This window comes from Aureobasidium pullulans, assembly GCF_000721785.1.
Source record: "Aureobasidium pullulans EXF-150 unplaced genomic scaffold scaffold_8, whole genome shotgun sequence".
In the NCBI taxonomy this organism is placed as follows: domain Eukaryota; kingdom Fungi; phylum Ascomycota; class Dothideomycetes; order Dothideales; family Saccotheciaceae; genus Aureobasidium; species Aureobasidium pullulans.
The window spans coordinates 790,450-803,910 of NW_021941028.1; the positions used below are offsets into that span (position 1 = coordinate 790,450).

Consider the following 13,461-nt stretch of genomic DNA (forward strand, 5'->3'; position numbering starts at 1 on the left):
CCTTCTCCTTAGGTGGGGCCTGGTCTCTCTAGCCGCTCAAAACCTTGTGTACGTATGCTCTCCTGCGACTGTAGGTTCAGCCAACACCCCTATCCAAGCCTTGATCGATCTTGGAGAGGGGTACTTTGCAAGAACCAAGCCCTTAGTCTGCCACCTCCACTTTGAGGCCTCACATTCTTGGGATTGTGTATGATACCAATTTCCACTTCTTGACTCGGAAGGGAATCACTTCGGCCTCCTCTGGTTTGATGGTTGGCTGATTTAATGCATGTTTCGCTCAGAACGGATATTGCTCGCAGACCACTTGAAACTGTATGTCTCTGTACAGCGTAGACTTATGAGCTCTCCGCCGGCCGATGGGTCTCTCTTCCAATGTCCTTCAAAAATACACGGTGATTTTCAAGTTGATGCGATTGTCCGAAGAGAGCACGTGGAAGTGTCACCCTCAGTGGCCACTGGCCAGTCATCCAACGAGCAAGAACCTCTTGCATTCTGACAGCTGTGTAAAGAGTTCTTGAAGAGCTTATACGGTTTGGTTATAGACAATCAGTATTCAATGAGATGGTATTTCTCTTCCTCTGCTGTCTTGTAAGATACTACTGTTATCATCTGCGCTCATCTTTTACCTTAGTCACGGATGTGAATCTCAGCAGGCGAAACTACAAGTGTCAGTCAGAATCACTAACCATTCTCGCTGTCAGTATATATAAAATGGGACTTCACAAAGGTATATGGTCGCGTCGGGTCCTCGACGTAGGGTCTATCTATCACCCAGTTAGTACGAAGTTTGTAGTAAAAACTACTACGATAAAGAAAGAACACCCCCAGAACTGTCGTTGTTGTTTTGTTATATATTACAAACTGAAGAAAAAATGTCAACTCCTGCAAGCAAGCAAGCAAACTAGTGATAACCATGTTGTGTGTGTGTTACAATGACAGCGTAGAAAAACACCCTCCAGCTAAAAACGATCGCGAATATCATTTCCCTCCTCTTTAGTTCTCTCCTTAGATGGGCTCGTCGCGAGGCTCGATCAAAATCTCGTTGACGGCAACGTGTGCGGGCTGCTTGAGCGCATACACGATCGAGTTGGCGACATCCTCAGGGTCCAGGATCTGTGCGCCAGAAGGCTCGCCGTACTTCTCGACGGCCTCCTTGTCGCTAGACATGGTGAGGAGGTCGGTCTGAGTGTTACCAGGCTGGACGCCGGTGACACGAAGACCCTTGCCAGCGGTCTCGAGACGAAGAGCTTGCAAGGTGAATTCGACAAAGACCTTACTGGCTGAGTAGACACCAAGACCAGGGAAGCACTTGCGGCCGGCATCTGATGAGATGGCAACGACGTGGCCAGCGCCGCGAGAAAGCATACCGGGCACGGTGGATGACAGGCAGTTCAACAGACCCTTGCAGTTGACATCGACGGTGCGCTCCCATTCGTCGACCTTGGCGTTGGCCATCATGGTGAAGTACATGACACCGGCACATGAGACAAGTATGTCAACAGGGCCCAGCTCTTCTTCGGTAGCTTGCACAAGAGCTTCGACCTGCTGGCGGTTTGTAACGTCGGTCTGACGGACGATGACCTTGCCTTCACGGACCGTGAGTCTACGCTTGAGGGCCTCCAGGGCGTCTGTGCGGCGGGCAGCGAGAGCGATATGGCAGCCTTCTCTTGCAAGTGCGACAGCAACGGCAGCACCAATACCAGACGAAGCACCAGTAACAATAGCGACACGTCCACTAAGGGGACCTCTACGAGGCATGTGTGCGGCACCGCCAAGAGAGCTCAAACCTGAAGGAGGGCTAGGCAGCCATCCTCTAGCGAACCAGTGGCGAGTGTATGTCTCGAGAAGAACGGCATCAACCTTGGGACGCTCGACAACAGAGCGGAAAGGTCTTGTGGCCTCGTTGTTAAGAACGACAATTCCCCTTAGGAACTCGACGCTGGGCATACCACTGCGGAGAATATCAACAGTGAAGTTACCATCGCCGCCTCTGACGTTTCCTCTCTTCTCAGTCCACATGGTGACCCACTCCTCCCAGTCCAGAGGCTTGGTAGGGTAGCCGAGCTTCTCAAGGTCTTGGAAGACAGAGCTCATATCAACAGGGGTAGGATCACCAAGATGGAAAACAAGCTGCTTGGCTTGAGATTGGTTGGCGAGATGAATGATAGCCTTACTGACAAAGTCAACAGGAGTCATCTCAGCACGCCATCCCTCGACGTCAGGGTGGAAACCAAGATGAATTGATTCAACAATCAAAGCAGATACCAGATCCCAGGCGTTAGCAGAGCCGGTCAAACTGTGACCACTGATGGTTCCTGCACGCAAGATCTTTACTGGCAAGCCACGGCGGCTAGCTTCGTGGACGAGTTGTTCAGCAACCCACTTGGTTTGACCGTAGCCGTCAAGAAGCTTGTCCTGGACAGAGTCTACATCCAGCATGGCAAATTCGGGCCAGCCGTGCTTGGAAGGAGGTAAGACACCGTTTGTCGAGACATACTGGACGGTAGCCTTGCTCTGGGAAGCTAGGCGCAGAATCTCCCTGGTACCTTCAATGTTGGCTCCACGCAGCGAGGCGTAGGGGTAGATCAGGTTGACGGTAGCACCAGCGTGAACAATGACTTGGACTCTAGAGACCATATCGTTCCAAAGGTCCTGAGAAAGACCGAGACGCTCACGGGAAAGGTTACCGGGCAAAATCTCAACGCGCTCCATGATCGAATCGCGCCACAGACCGAGATCGAGAAGATGTCTTCTCAGTCTTGCAATACCAGCAGAGTAGTCGCTGCCTTCAGGGTTATTGAAGCGCACCAGACAGATAATCTGCGCGGATGTGTTCTCCAGGAGGTCGTTCAGAAGGAAAGCACCCAGGAAACCAGTTGCACCAGTCAGAAGCACAGTATTGGCTTTGTTAAGAGGGCAGAATTTGGCTCCGTTGGCCTGGATGTCGTGGTCAAGGTTGGAATCCTTGCGCAGGACGGCAGGGAGATCTGCTTGCACCGCAGCGGCATGTCCATCTCTAACACCACGAACAGTCTCAACATGACCAGCAAGAGTTGGAGGGTCCGCGAGACGAGCGACGGGGACACGGAAGCCGAAAGCTCTTGAGAGCTTTGCAGCAAGGTCTGCAAGCGACAAGGAGTGACCACCAAGATCAAAGAAGTTGCTTGCAGGAGAGATGAGGCTTCGGGGCATGTTCAAGGTGGCAGCCCAAATTTCGGCAACATCGTTGACGCCAATAGGATCCTGGGCCTGAGCAGCCTTGGTTCCGTTGGCTGGTGGGGTGGTAACGGGTGCAGGCAGCTTCTTGAGGTCAACCTTTCCAGATACCTCGTGTAGCGGCAGCTCATCAAGCACAACCCATAATGAGGGCAGCATGTACTGTGCCAAAGCTGCAGAAAGTGCTTTGCGGGCTTCAGGACTATGACCAGATTCAAGAATCTCAGGGAAGGCACGATCTTTGGATTCTTCCTTGTCACGCACGATGTATGCAACTAATTGACGGTCAAGACCTTCTCCGTGAGCGATCACAGCACACTGGCTGACGGCAAGATGGGTGACAATGGAGTTCTCGACCTTGGCAGGGACGACAGAGTAACCACGCAACTTGATCATGGCTCCAACACGGCCAGTGATCTCAAGAAGTCCGGAAGGAAGCATACGTGCCAGATCGCCGGTTCTGTACATCAGAGCACCTTCAGTAGAGTCATATTCATCTCTGAGGAAGGCCTTGGCAGTTGTTTCGGGCAGATTAAGGTATCCGCGAGCCAGGAGGTCACCACCAACAAAGAGTTCACCACTGACACCATCTTCAACTCTGTTTCCGGCGTCATCGACGATGTAGGTGTGCTTGGGGTCGAGAGAGGGGCCGACCGGGCAGTAAAGGGCAGCCTCATCGAGATGTTCGAGCATCTCTCCAATGTCACCGCAGGCAATCTCATGCGTTTCACAAGCACTGTAGCAGTTGAGTAGGCGTGCTTTGGGGAGGGCTTTGAGGGCGTTGCGGGCGAGGTCGGTGGTGACGACTTCGCCATTAAGCCATAGAACACGCAAGTCGGGGAGACGTTGAGCAATGTCAGGATGACGGGAGAGGACGGTCGCCAGGAGAGTAGGGGTCATAAGAGTTTCGGTAATTTTCTTGGTCGCGAGCAATTCAACAAGGGCAAGGGGGTCATAGCTGGCCTCATCAGGAATGGCAACGACAGTGGCTCCACGTAGTAGGGGACGCAGAATTTCCCAGATGAAGAAGACATTGCATGCCACACGGTCTCCAGGTTGTTGGTCGGCGACGGCAAATCTCAAGTCATATGAAAGTACAGGTGCTCTGTGAGGGTTGGCAATACCCTTGGGTTTTCCGGTAGTACCTGACGAGTAAGCGACAAAGGCAAGACGATCGAGGTCATCGTCAGCAGGTAGCGGAGCTGGCTCTTTTTGGTCGCCATTAATTTCTTGTGTCTCCTCGTCAAGGGCGAGGACTGGAACGCCTTCTTGGATCTTTCCGACCTCAGATCTGTGGGTGATAACGACAGCCGGGTTAGCGTCGTCAATGACGTCGGCCAAAAGATCCGGAGGGTATGCGAGTTCGAGCACAAGGAAAGCTCCTCCAGCACGAAGCGAAGCAAGACAGGCAATCACATAGTCAGCACTGCGAGGGAGTAGCACACCGACCAGTGTGTCGCGACTGACGCCGTAGTTGCGGAGACGTTGAGAGAGAGTCTCAACGATTTGGTCGAGCTCGGCGTATGAATATGTGTTTGACTCGTCCTCAAGAGCAATGGCATCGGGCGTCTCCTTCACCTGTTGTGTGAAGAGTGCCGAAAGATCCTTGCCAGTATCGATGATAGGCATGATGCCGGCTTGTGGTGGGGAGAATGGAGGGGGAGGGTTTGTGGGGGAGGTCGGACAAACTGTTGGTATGTCTCGACGCTGTGGTTGTGCTTCGACTCTGGAGCCAAACTTTTGGCAAACTGGCAGTTTGGCGGGCCAATTCTATCCTCATCCACCCGCTTCTTCAAATCACGACATATTATTCAATCGGTCGAGTCCGCAAGAGCTTATCCCCAGATTTGTGCCGTTGTGCAGCAGATCTTCAACCAGTGACAGCCACATAGTTTATCTCGAAGGAACCGGGGTTTATCCATGCAAGCCATTGACTCGGCGTCGTTTAGCGGTTTCTCACGACTTTTCTAATAATTCGAGATCCGCAATTAGAAATATTGAGCGCCGCCTCAAAATTATGAGAATTATTCACCTGGCACAGCCTCAGTCAAAATTATGTCGAACATGTTCCAATCATTTATCTGTCGTATATACTTCTCTCTCAAATTGGGTATCCCATGAAGTTGACAAAAGAAAAATGCGTGTTGCTTGTGTGTACGGTGGCCTGGTGCACCTATTACCAAAACCTGACTATGCTGTGGTCTTAATATGATCTCCAATGTACATCCTTTGGCTCTGCTCCTCTTGAAGATTCCGCCGCATCATGTAGACGTCTGTCTGTATCGGCGTTTGGCGATGGCGTTGCTTGCTCTACACGAACGTGAAACTCTTGCTTTCTTCGGACCACGAATCCACCTGACTTGTCGATGGACTCATCATCACGGTCAGAACCGTCTGTCGAAGAATTATCTGCTTCAATCTGAGTCTGAAGGTTGTTGTGCGGCGGACCTGAGTCCTCGAGAATGCCCATCTCCATATCTTCCGAACGACCAGTAAAAGCGTGAATCTTTGATTGGGTCAAAGTCTTGTCGTCTCCTGTTCTGGTCATACGGGATCGACCTCCTGATCGGTCGCCAGTGCTAGTGCTTGGCATGACAGCACCATGAGGGTTATTCTGGGCTCGTGCGACCTTGGAGATGAGTTCCGACATGGTCATCTCAATATTCAGCTTGACAATGTAAGCCAAGGGATGGAATTGCACTAGAATGGTATTAGTCTTTATGATATTGCTCAGACGATACGCTACATGACTTACTGTAGACGAAGGAGTTCTTAAGCGACATCATGGCGATAATCAGAACATCCATGGCCAAAGAGAAGCCTATGATGTACAAGTTGAATCTAACCAAAGACTCATACTTCTTCAAACCAGGCTTGACAAGGTTGCGACGGACGACGCGGACAAAGAACCAGTTGAGAGCTGCATCCACAACGAGATAGATGACTTTCTCGCATCTGTCCCATACATCGTTGAGCTTGATGTATGTCTTGGAGGTTTGGAGTCTGGCCGGAACCCAGATACAGTAGACCGAAATATTGATGAGGGTAATGAGAATGGCGACACCGTACTTGAGATTCTTTGCTCTCTTGCGGTCCAGCATCAAGACACCAACACGGTTGATGATAATCTGGAGAAGGAGCTGAACTTGCAGAGCCCACAGAGTCAAGACGCTGAAGTAGAATGCAAAACTACCCATAGGTTAGTGGAACGAAATAGGAATACGGTTGATTCGTGTTCTTACCTAGGAGCAACTATGCCTCTAAGGTATAGCCAACAGACAACGCTGAACGCAAGGCAAACTGCGATCTCTGACCAGATCATCCAGACATAGGCATTGCTTAGCCTACGAAGGCCATAACGCTGATACATAGCCGAGCTTTGCTTCAAAGCTTTCCATGTTGTCAAGAAACCAAAACCGAGTGTGAAGCTGTCAACGAGTCAGTATTGGTTCTCTGTTAAGGTCATACTCCAGATCGTACCCCCAACATATACTAGCAATAGTCAAGTCATCCCGAGTCACCTCCTGCAACCTGAAATCATCTGATAGAAAGGTCCTCATGTTGCAAGATGTAATTGACAAAGAAAAAAACCGAATAGGGCCCGCTGCAGTTGGGGTGGTATCAGAATATGTACATGCTGTCCATCATTTCCTTGAGCCAAGGAAGGACCTTATTCGCCTACTGCCCAGGCTGAAAATATCGAGATGTGAGGCGCTAAGAGACCAATGATACTGTAGATCTACTTACGTACGAGGAGGGGAGCACAGAGTTCGACAAAGTCGTTAGGGTGTGAGAAGTCTCCCAAGTCATGTCCACGAGCCCTGCGTGCACACAGCACATGTACATCCATGTCGGGCTGGACCTGTGCATCTTCGAGGCTGAAACGTCGGCGTAGGGCATAATCACAGATAAAACAAGGTGTGGTTCTCGGCCCGGTGAGAGCACGTTCGGAACCGTAATCTGCCTCCGGAGGCCGACAGATGTGGTTCTTTCCAAATAGCCGGACACCACCCACGTCAATGATGTTTAGTGATGGCATATGGAAGCGATGTGTGATCTGAGAGTAAGACCTGAAGGGGGACAAGGGTCACGAGAGCTTACACAACTCGTGAATATCTGAAGTAAGGTTGAAGGGGAGTTTCACAAGATGCTGGTACCAAGGTACTCATGCAGGTTCGAATTGTAGGAAATCAACGTGGAGGACGAAGTCATGACGAATGTGCAGGACCCCAGATCCCAGATCGACGGGATGCCCAACTCCAGCAAGAGGATTCGCATGGCGAGTGAGAGATTGTCGCTCAGGGCTCGTAAGCAGGACCGGGCCCTGAAGTACCGGCAGCCAATGACCCAGCAGTATGGTAGGGCCAAAACCCGCGGACGGCTCGTCGATGGACAAAGGAGCCGAGTGTTAGATTCGTGCTGAACGTTATGAGATCTCGACTGCGCCAACCAAGACAGCCTCATGAAGATCCAGCATGCGGAAAGGCTTATTTGGGTGAAGAGAATTCTTCGGTTGAGGTCGGAATGGGGGAGACCGCTGCTTGCCTGCACTCGCCTAGAATTTGGAGCTTCAACTACAACGGTTCGACTTCTGAAACGTCCTTTGGGTTTGAATCTGCTCTTTGCTGAAAAGTCTACGACATTTATACGTTGACGAACCGGAATCCTTCCCATCTTCTTCAATTGTAGATGATGCGCATAGACAATAGGTAATCGACGGATTACATGCTGTTACGGTGCAGCCGTGCACCAGCAATTGTGAGACTCGTCACAACCTTGATATTATTGTAATGAACAGTCGATAGTGACCGGATTCCAAGTCCGAGGACGGTCATGTGGAACTGTCGATGCTCAGGTCGAAGCACTCGCCTTCGGAGCGATACACCAGCATTCACAGTGTCCACTTATCACTGACCATTTACTGGATTCTGAAGGCACGCTCGGAGCGGCGGTTACCACATCCGTATGGGATGCGAGGGTTGCGTATCAAGCCGACTGAGCCCTTGCCGAACGGCTAGAATATCATTTCGAGGTCCATGGTTCACTTGTTCCGGACTGCTCAAGATTTCGACCGACTCCGCGAGTAACGACGAGTCTTCGTGGCTGTGCCTTGAGCGTCCCTGCGCGTGCCAAAAAGTCATGAATGACTCTCAAAAAACGACATTTGACTTTTACAGCCAGCCATAGAGGTCACCGCGCATAATCTCCAATGGTCATGGAGTCATGAAGCCATGGAGCCACGACACATGCACGGTACGCAAAGGATTCCAGATCTACAAGATAAGAAATTCCTTTGATCTAGAAAAAGGATGTGCGAAAGGTCATTGACCTTCCCCCCATGAGCCCGAAGGCAGGAGAGAACGTCACCCATAACCCTATACTACTCTGTTCTCCACTGTACAGACGGTTTTCGTTTTCATGGAGCCATCACGAAGAGGCGTCTCAAATCGAAAATGCTTTTAAAGTCAGTGTTATGCGCTTTTCGCGCTTGCGTTGTTCATGAAGGAGAAAAGAAGAGTGGGAGACGCAGAAGAGAGTTTTAGGTGAGAAACTGCGCTGGTCTGTGCTCAGAGCTTAGTAAGCACACCTGATTCTTTTGGCTGATGGTATCACCCTGCTCGGATCTCTGTCTGGCCCTGGGTTACTGGACTGGAGCTATAGAATATTCTTATGTCGATAAAGCCTTCTTAGCGACAGTGGCGATACAACTGTGCCAGACCAGTAGCTCTTGTTTGGTTGTACGGTCGTATATCTCCTGTCATGGAAATCCTGCAGCTTGCAGCAGCAACCATGACACGGCGATACCACCAACTTCGAACGCAAGATGATTTGGACCAGCACAATCCCTACCAGCCACTGTGGTAAAGACCAGATGTCATGGTCCATCTAATAGCCAGACACTACTCGACATATACTCATACACTACATAGGAGTCCATGTTGAAAAGACATGATATACCATGTCGAAGAGGCCGTTGTCGCAGTCGTCCGGGACAACAAAGAGCCCGTGCCTTACTCTTGCATGTGAAAGTGCAGACGCCAAGCAAGATTTTCTATGACGATTTTCTAGGTGATGGCTTGCGTGTGCCGTTGTTCTTGAAATCAGTCGAGGCACTTCAACAATGCTGAGTCGGTAGCAGAGAGTAGACGATGGGTCACTATGTAGCTCGCAATGCTTTTGCCGCCATCTCCTCCCTCGGACGATCGACCGCCGCACCGACGGCCACATGCAGCATCAGTTGGCTAAGGCGCGTCGCCGAAACCTCTGCGGCATCTGGTGCAGTCCCTCTGACGCGATGGTATAGCACGTCGCTAGAGAGCAGGCATCCTGTCGGCCTTCGTTCTATTATTACGTGCGCCCGACCTACTACAGCACCGCGCAATGTCGTCCAAGAGTGCGCGCAGGCCTTTGAACGACACACGCACACGTCACGCAACAACCACTTCTTCCCTTCGACTCTACGGCATCGACACCTCGAGGAGACTTTCCATACATCCACCTATAGATCGAAGAGCCATGGTTCCCACTCCGCTCCCCAGGACAAGGATCAGAATGACAAGTCACACGACCAGCCCCAACCCGCGCAGCCGCAAGATGCTCGTCCCGAGGAACAAACACACCATCATTATCATCTCATGGACCGTCTCCCACACTTGCACCGCCCGACCAAGGAAGAGTTGTTAGCCGCGGCGACAAGTTTCTGGCAAAGGCTTGGTATCCGCTTCAAGTGGTTCTCCATCAAAAGCGCCCGTCCTTTCAACACGGATGACATTAGCGCGTTCATCTCGTGGATCTTGTTTGGCCATATCCTCTGGGTTATCCTCGGTACAACCACATTTGTATCACTTGTCATCTTAGCCATGAACACCGTCTTTGCTCAAGAATCCCTTGCTGGCTGGGTCGGCAACTACTTGACCCAATCCTCTGGTGTCAAGGTCGTCTTCGAATCTGCCATTGTCCCAAAGTGGAACGACGGTGTCATCTCCTTCAAGAACGTCTTCGTCTCGAGACGTCCGGGTCAAGGAAGCTCGAATGTCACCAAAGGTTCCTCTGCAAGCGCGGCCGCCGCCGCTGCAGCCGCTGCATCTACTGGCAAGCCCGTTGGCAAGGAACAGAAAGACGAAGATACCAACTACACTCAGTATGAGGTTTCGATAGACACCGTCAACGTCACTTTGTCTTTCACCAAGTGGTTCAATGGCAAGGGTCTGCTTCGTGATGTCGAGATCAAGGGTGTACGCGGTGTAGTCGACCGTACCTCTATACTGCCTGGCGACCCGTCAATCGACCCAAAATCGTACCGACATGAGCACACGACTGGTGACTTCGAGATCGACTCCTTCAAAGTGTCAGATGTCCTACTCACCGTCTACCAGCCAAACAATTTCCGCCCCTTCTCAGTCTCAATCTTCTCATGCGATCTTCCCCGCTTCCGCAAACAATGGCTCTTCTACGACCTCATGTCCGCGAACATGATCTCTGGTTCCTTTGACGACTCTCTCTTCACCATTCATCCTCGTCAAACGCATAGCCATACCGGGCTAAGTATCAACGAGGAAGACGGCGATCATTCTGCCTGGAAGAAGCACAGCCGCCTCCGCATCGATGGTCTTAATATCGATCATCTCAATAGGGGCGTTGAAGGTCCTTTCTCGTGGATCCACGAAGGAAATGTGGACATTGTCGCCGACATCATGTTCCCAGCAGACCAAGACGGTTCGATCGCCAAAGTCATGTCTGACTTTTATGATCGCATGGAAGCAACTGTTGCTCACAACTACCTTCACACGACACATCAGCACGACACAAGCGATCATCATGACGAACCTCAAAAAGAAGACGAGAACGAAGAAGACAAACGCTTCATTGTCATGGATCTCCGCGTCCACCTTAACGACGTCCGGGCTGCCGTCCCCATTTTTACCAGAGACTTGTCATATGTCAATAATGCGTTGATCCGTCCTATCGTTGCATACATCAACTCGAAACGAACGTTCATTCCTATCAACTGTCGCGTGGTCAAGCGAGTCAGTGAGTTCGATGGAAGCTGGACAGTGTTCGACAGCGGGTTGTTGGACGACTTATCGAAAGAGGTGAGCCAGTTCTTAACACATCGCCCTTGATCAAGACTGACAATTTACAGACGTACGAAGCCTTTGCCCGAGATATCGTCGACGATGGAGCCCGCATTCGACGATTGAAGAAAGTTGGTCTATGGACCATCCAGTTGGCCGCACAAGCACTATTCATTGGACTCGCCGGACAACTTGTGTAATAACTATACCCCCACCTACACTCTATGTATCAACAGCATTGGGAGGTTCATGGCGTTTGAAGGATTGATTTTTCTGGGGTGGAGCATTGTCTTCAAGTATACATCTTGCATGGGCGTTCAACAAAGGATTGCGACAATGTTGTACTGTCTTTTCTCCAAATTTACGTCTTACGATTTTCAATGTTTATGCTTGAGTATTTTGTTTCTCGAAGCTGTTTCCTTCTGCTCATGATGTTTGTGCAACATTCTCAAGGAAGGTGCGTAGCTTGGCCGAAACATGAGTTTGACCCTTGCTTCAGAGAAGATATGGCCACACTTCGTGATTTACGACCCCTCTAATGCTGACAGCTCTTTCCTTCCTCTCGTCATCAGCCTACTGCGTGACTTGATCACCCATCTTCAGCAATGTCGAAGATAAGTGCCTCATCGCCAAAGGTGCTGGGGCTCTTTGCCCTTCTCTTCTTCGCCTCGTGTCTAATGACCCTCTCCTTCCGCTCCAATCCATCATCGCCCACCTATCAACGAAAAAACGGCGTCCTTGTCGACCGTAAAAAGAACCACACGCCAAACGTCGCCTTTGTCACCTTCCTCGGCGCCTTTACCGGTGGCATCGATCCAAACAAACCCGAAAACGACGACGATGATGGATACTACGTGAGCACCCGCGTCCTAGGCTACCAACTCATGCACTCCACCACCGCGGGCACAAATGCATCCATCCCTTTCGTTGTCGTCGTGACGGACGAAACACACCCGCGCAAACGCGCCAGACTAGAAAAAGACGGCGCCATCGTGATAGAAGTATCTCGTATCTCCCCGGGTTGGGCTATCCCAGGAGACCCACGCTGGAAAGATATGATGACCAAACTGCGGCTTTTCGAACTCACACAATTCGCTAAAGTCTGTTATATCGATTCCGATCATTTGGTCACCGATCGCTTGGATGGGATTTTCTACGACGAGGCGACGATTATGCAGCATACATTGCAAGATCCGAAGAATATGAGAGATGATGAAGCAGCAATGCCTAGGACGTACATGATGGCTGCGCATACGGATTATTGGGGTTATGAGCATCCTTATCCTCCCCCTACTGATGGCACATATATGAATTTCGGCTTTGCGGTCTTCACACCCTCGAAAGCGCTGTTCAACTATTATCTCAGTGTTCTTGGTATACCGGGTCGCTTCGACATGGGCATGCAAGAGCAGAGTTTGATCAACTATGCTCATAGGAGAGAGGGAAATATGCCGTGGAAACCACTATGGCATGGATGGAATGTCAATTGGCCGACAGAGAAGGACTGGAGGGGTGGAGCGAAGAGTTTTCATGCAAAGTATTGGGATACAGATCCGAGTCATGATAAAGTGTTGAAGGGTATTTGGAGAGAGCAGAGGGCGGAGATGGAAGGGTTTTATCGGGGTAGAGATGGTGGAAAGTAGAGATGGGAGTGGGAAACAGTCATCATCAGAGGCGTTATGGGTCGGATGGCAAGTTTGAGTAAGAGAACTTTGGCCTAGACCGAGCTTCGAATCAATGGTGTTCTCTTGGAAAGATGTGGTTGTTCAAAGGAATTTGATTTCTATGGAACAGAACGGTAACAGGAGATCTTTGTGACAATGCTATACAAAGAGAGCAATAGAAATTACCATCTACTTGCGTGCACGGCGACGACTAGGCGTGGCAGCCACGGCAGCAGGAGCAACCGCATCTGTACGGCCAGCACGAGGTCTCAAACGCGATGTCATGATCTCCGGGTCAGCGTTCAGACGTCTTGTACTGGCAGGCACGACAGGGGTAGCTGCTTCTTCGACTTTAGCGACTGGTGGGGGAGTGACTTCTTTCCTTTCAGCGCGAGTGTTTCTAGATCTCCTGGTGCGCTTGGTGGGTGGTGTAGTGTCTTCAGCCTTCACGCCAGGAACAAGTGCGTCGGGACCCTTGGGACCTTCGAGTTCTTCCTTGACGGTCT

General features: G+C 50.8%; 5 protein-coding genes across 5 annotated transcripts; 2 read left to right on the top strand and 3 right to left on the bottom strand.

The window, feature by feature from the left end:
• Nucleotides 1-660: 660 nt before the first annotated feature.
• M438DRAFT_345223 (acetyl-CoA synthetase-like protein) lies at nucleotides 661-4,920 on the bottom strand. Its single transcript, XM_029905403.1, has one exon. It carries the CDS (start codon nucleotides 4,843-4,845, stop codon nucleotides 1,006-1,008), a length of 3,840 nt encoding a protein of 1,279 aa, XP_029761209.1. The 5' UTR covers nucleotides 4,846-4,920; the 3' UTR covers nucleotides 661-1,005.
• A 499-nt stretch (nucleotides 4,921-5,419) lies between these two features.
• On the bottom strand, nucleotides 5,420-6,776 carry M438DRAFT_334860 (uncharacterized protein; the record flags this gene model as incomplete). The annotated part of the gene is made up of 4 exons (XM_029903759.1): nucleotides 5,420-5,916; nucleotides 5,972-6,405; nucleotides 6,459-6,644; nucleotides 6,697-6,776. 4 exons carry the CDS (start codon nucleotides 6,774-6,776, stop codon nucleotides 5,420-5,422), a joined length of 1,197 nt encoding a protein of 398 aa, XP_029761210.1.
• Nucleotides 6,777-7,066: 290 nt separating this feature from the next.
• M438DRAFT_205446 (uncharacterized protein) lies at nucleotides 7,067-8,035 on the bottom strand. Its single transcript, XM_029899371.1, has one exon. It carries the CDS (start codon nucleotides 7,888-7,890, stop codon nucleotides 7,357-7,359), a length of 534 nt encoding a protein of 177 aa, XP_029761211.1. The 5' UTR covers nucleotides 7,891-8,035; the 3' UTR covers nucleotides 7,067-7,356.
• Nucleotides 8,036-9,412: 1,377 nt separating this feature from the next.
• On the top strand, nucleotides 9,413-11,700 carry M438DRAFT_318109 (mitochondrial distribution and morphology protein family 31/32). The gene is made up of 2 exons (XM_029902775.1): nucleotides 9,413-11,309; nucleotides 11,360-11,700. The coding sequence occupies exons 1-2, from the start codon at nucleotides 9,852-9,854 to the stop codon at nucleotides 11,489-11,491; spliced, it is 1,590 nt and encodes a 529-aa protein (XP_029761212.1). The 5' UTR covers nucleotides 9,413-9,851; the 3' UTR covers nucleotides 11,492-11,700.
• Nucleotides 11,701-11,968: 268 nt separating this feature from the next.
• On the top strand, nucleotides 11,969-12,934 carry M438DRAFT_272347 (nucleotide-diphospho-sugar transferase; the record flags this gene model as incomplete). The annotated part of the gene is made up of 1 exon (XM_029900558.1): nucleotides 11,969-12,934. One exon carries the CDS (start codon nucleotides 11,969-11,971, stop codon nucleotides 12,932-12,934), a length of 966 nt encoding a protein of 321 aa, XP_029761213.1.
• Between the last annotated feature and the right edge of the window lie 527 nt (nucleotides 12,935-13,461).

Bases quoted from the DNA above. Each gene is read 5' to 3' on its own strand.
- M438DRAFT_205446 (XM_029899371.1), bottom strand. From the start codon at position 7,890: ATGGGAAGGATTCCGGTTCGTCAACGTATAAATGTCGTAGACTTTTCA.
- M438DRAFT_318109 (XM_029902775.1), top strand. From the start codon at position 9,852: ATGGACCGTCTCCCACACTTGCACCGCCCGACCAAGGAAGAGTTGTTA. The intron at 11,310-11,359 runs GTGAGCCAGTTC...GACAATTTACAG, and splicing joins TGGACGACTTATCGAAAGAG to ACGTACGAAGCCTTTGCCCG.
- M438DRAFT_345223 (XM_029905403.1), bottom strand. From the start codon at position 4,845: ATGCCTATCATCGATACTGGCAAGGATCTTTCGGCACTCTTCACACAA.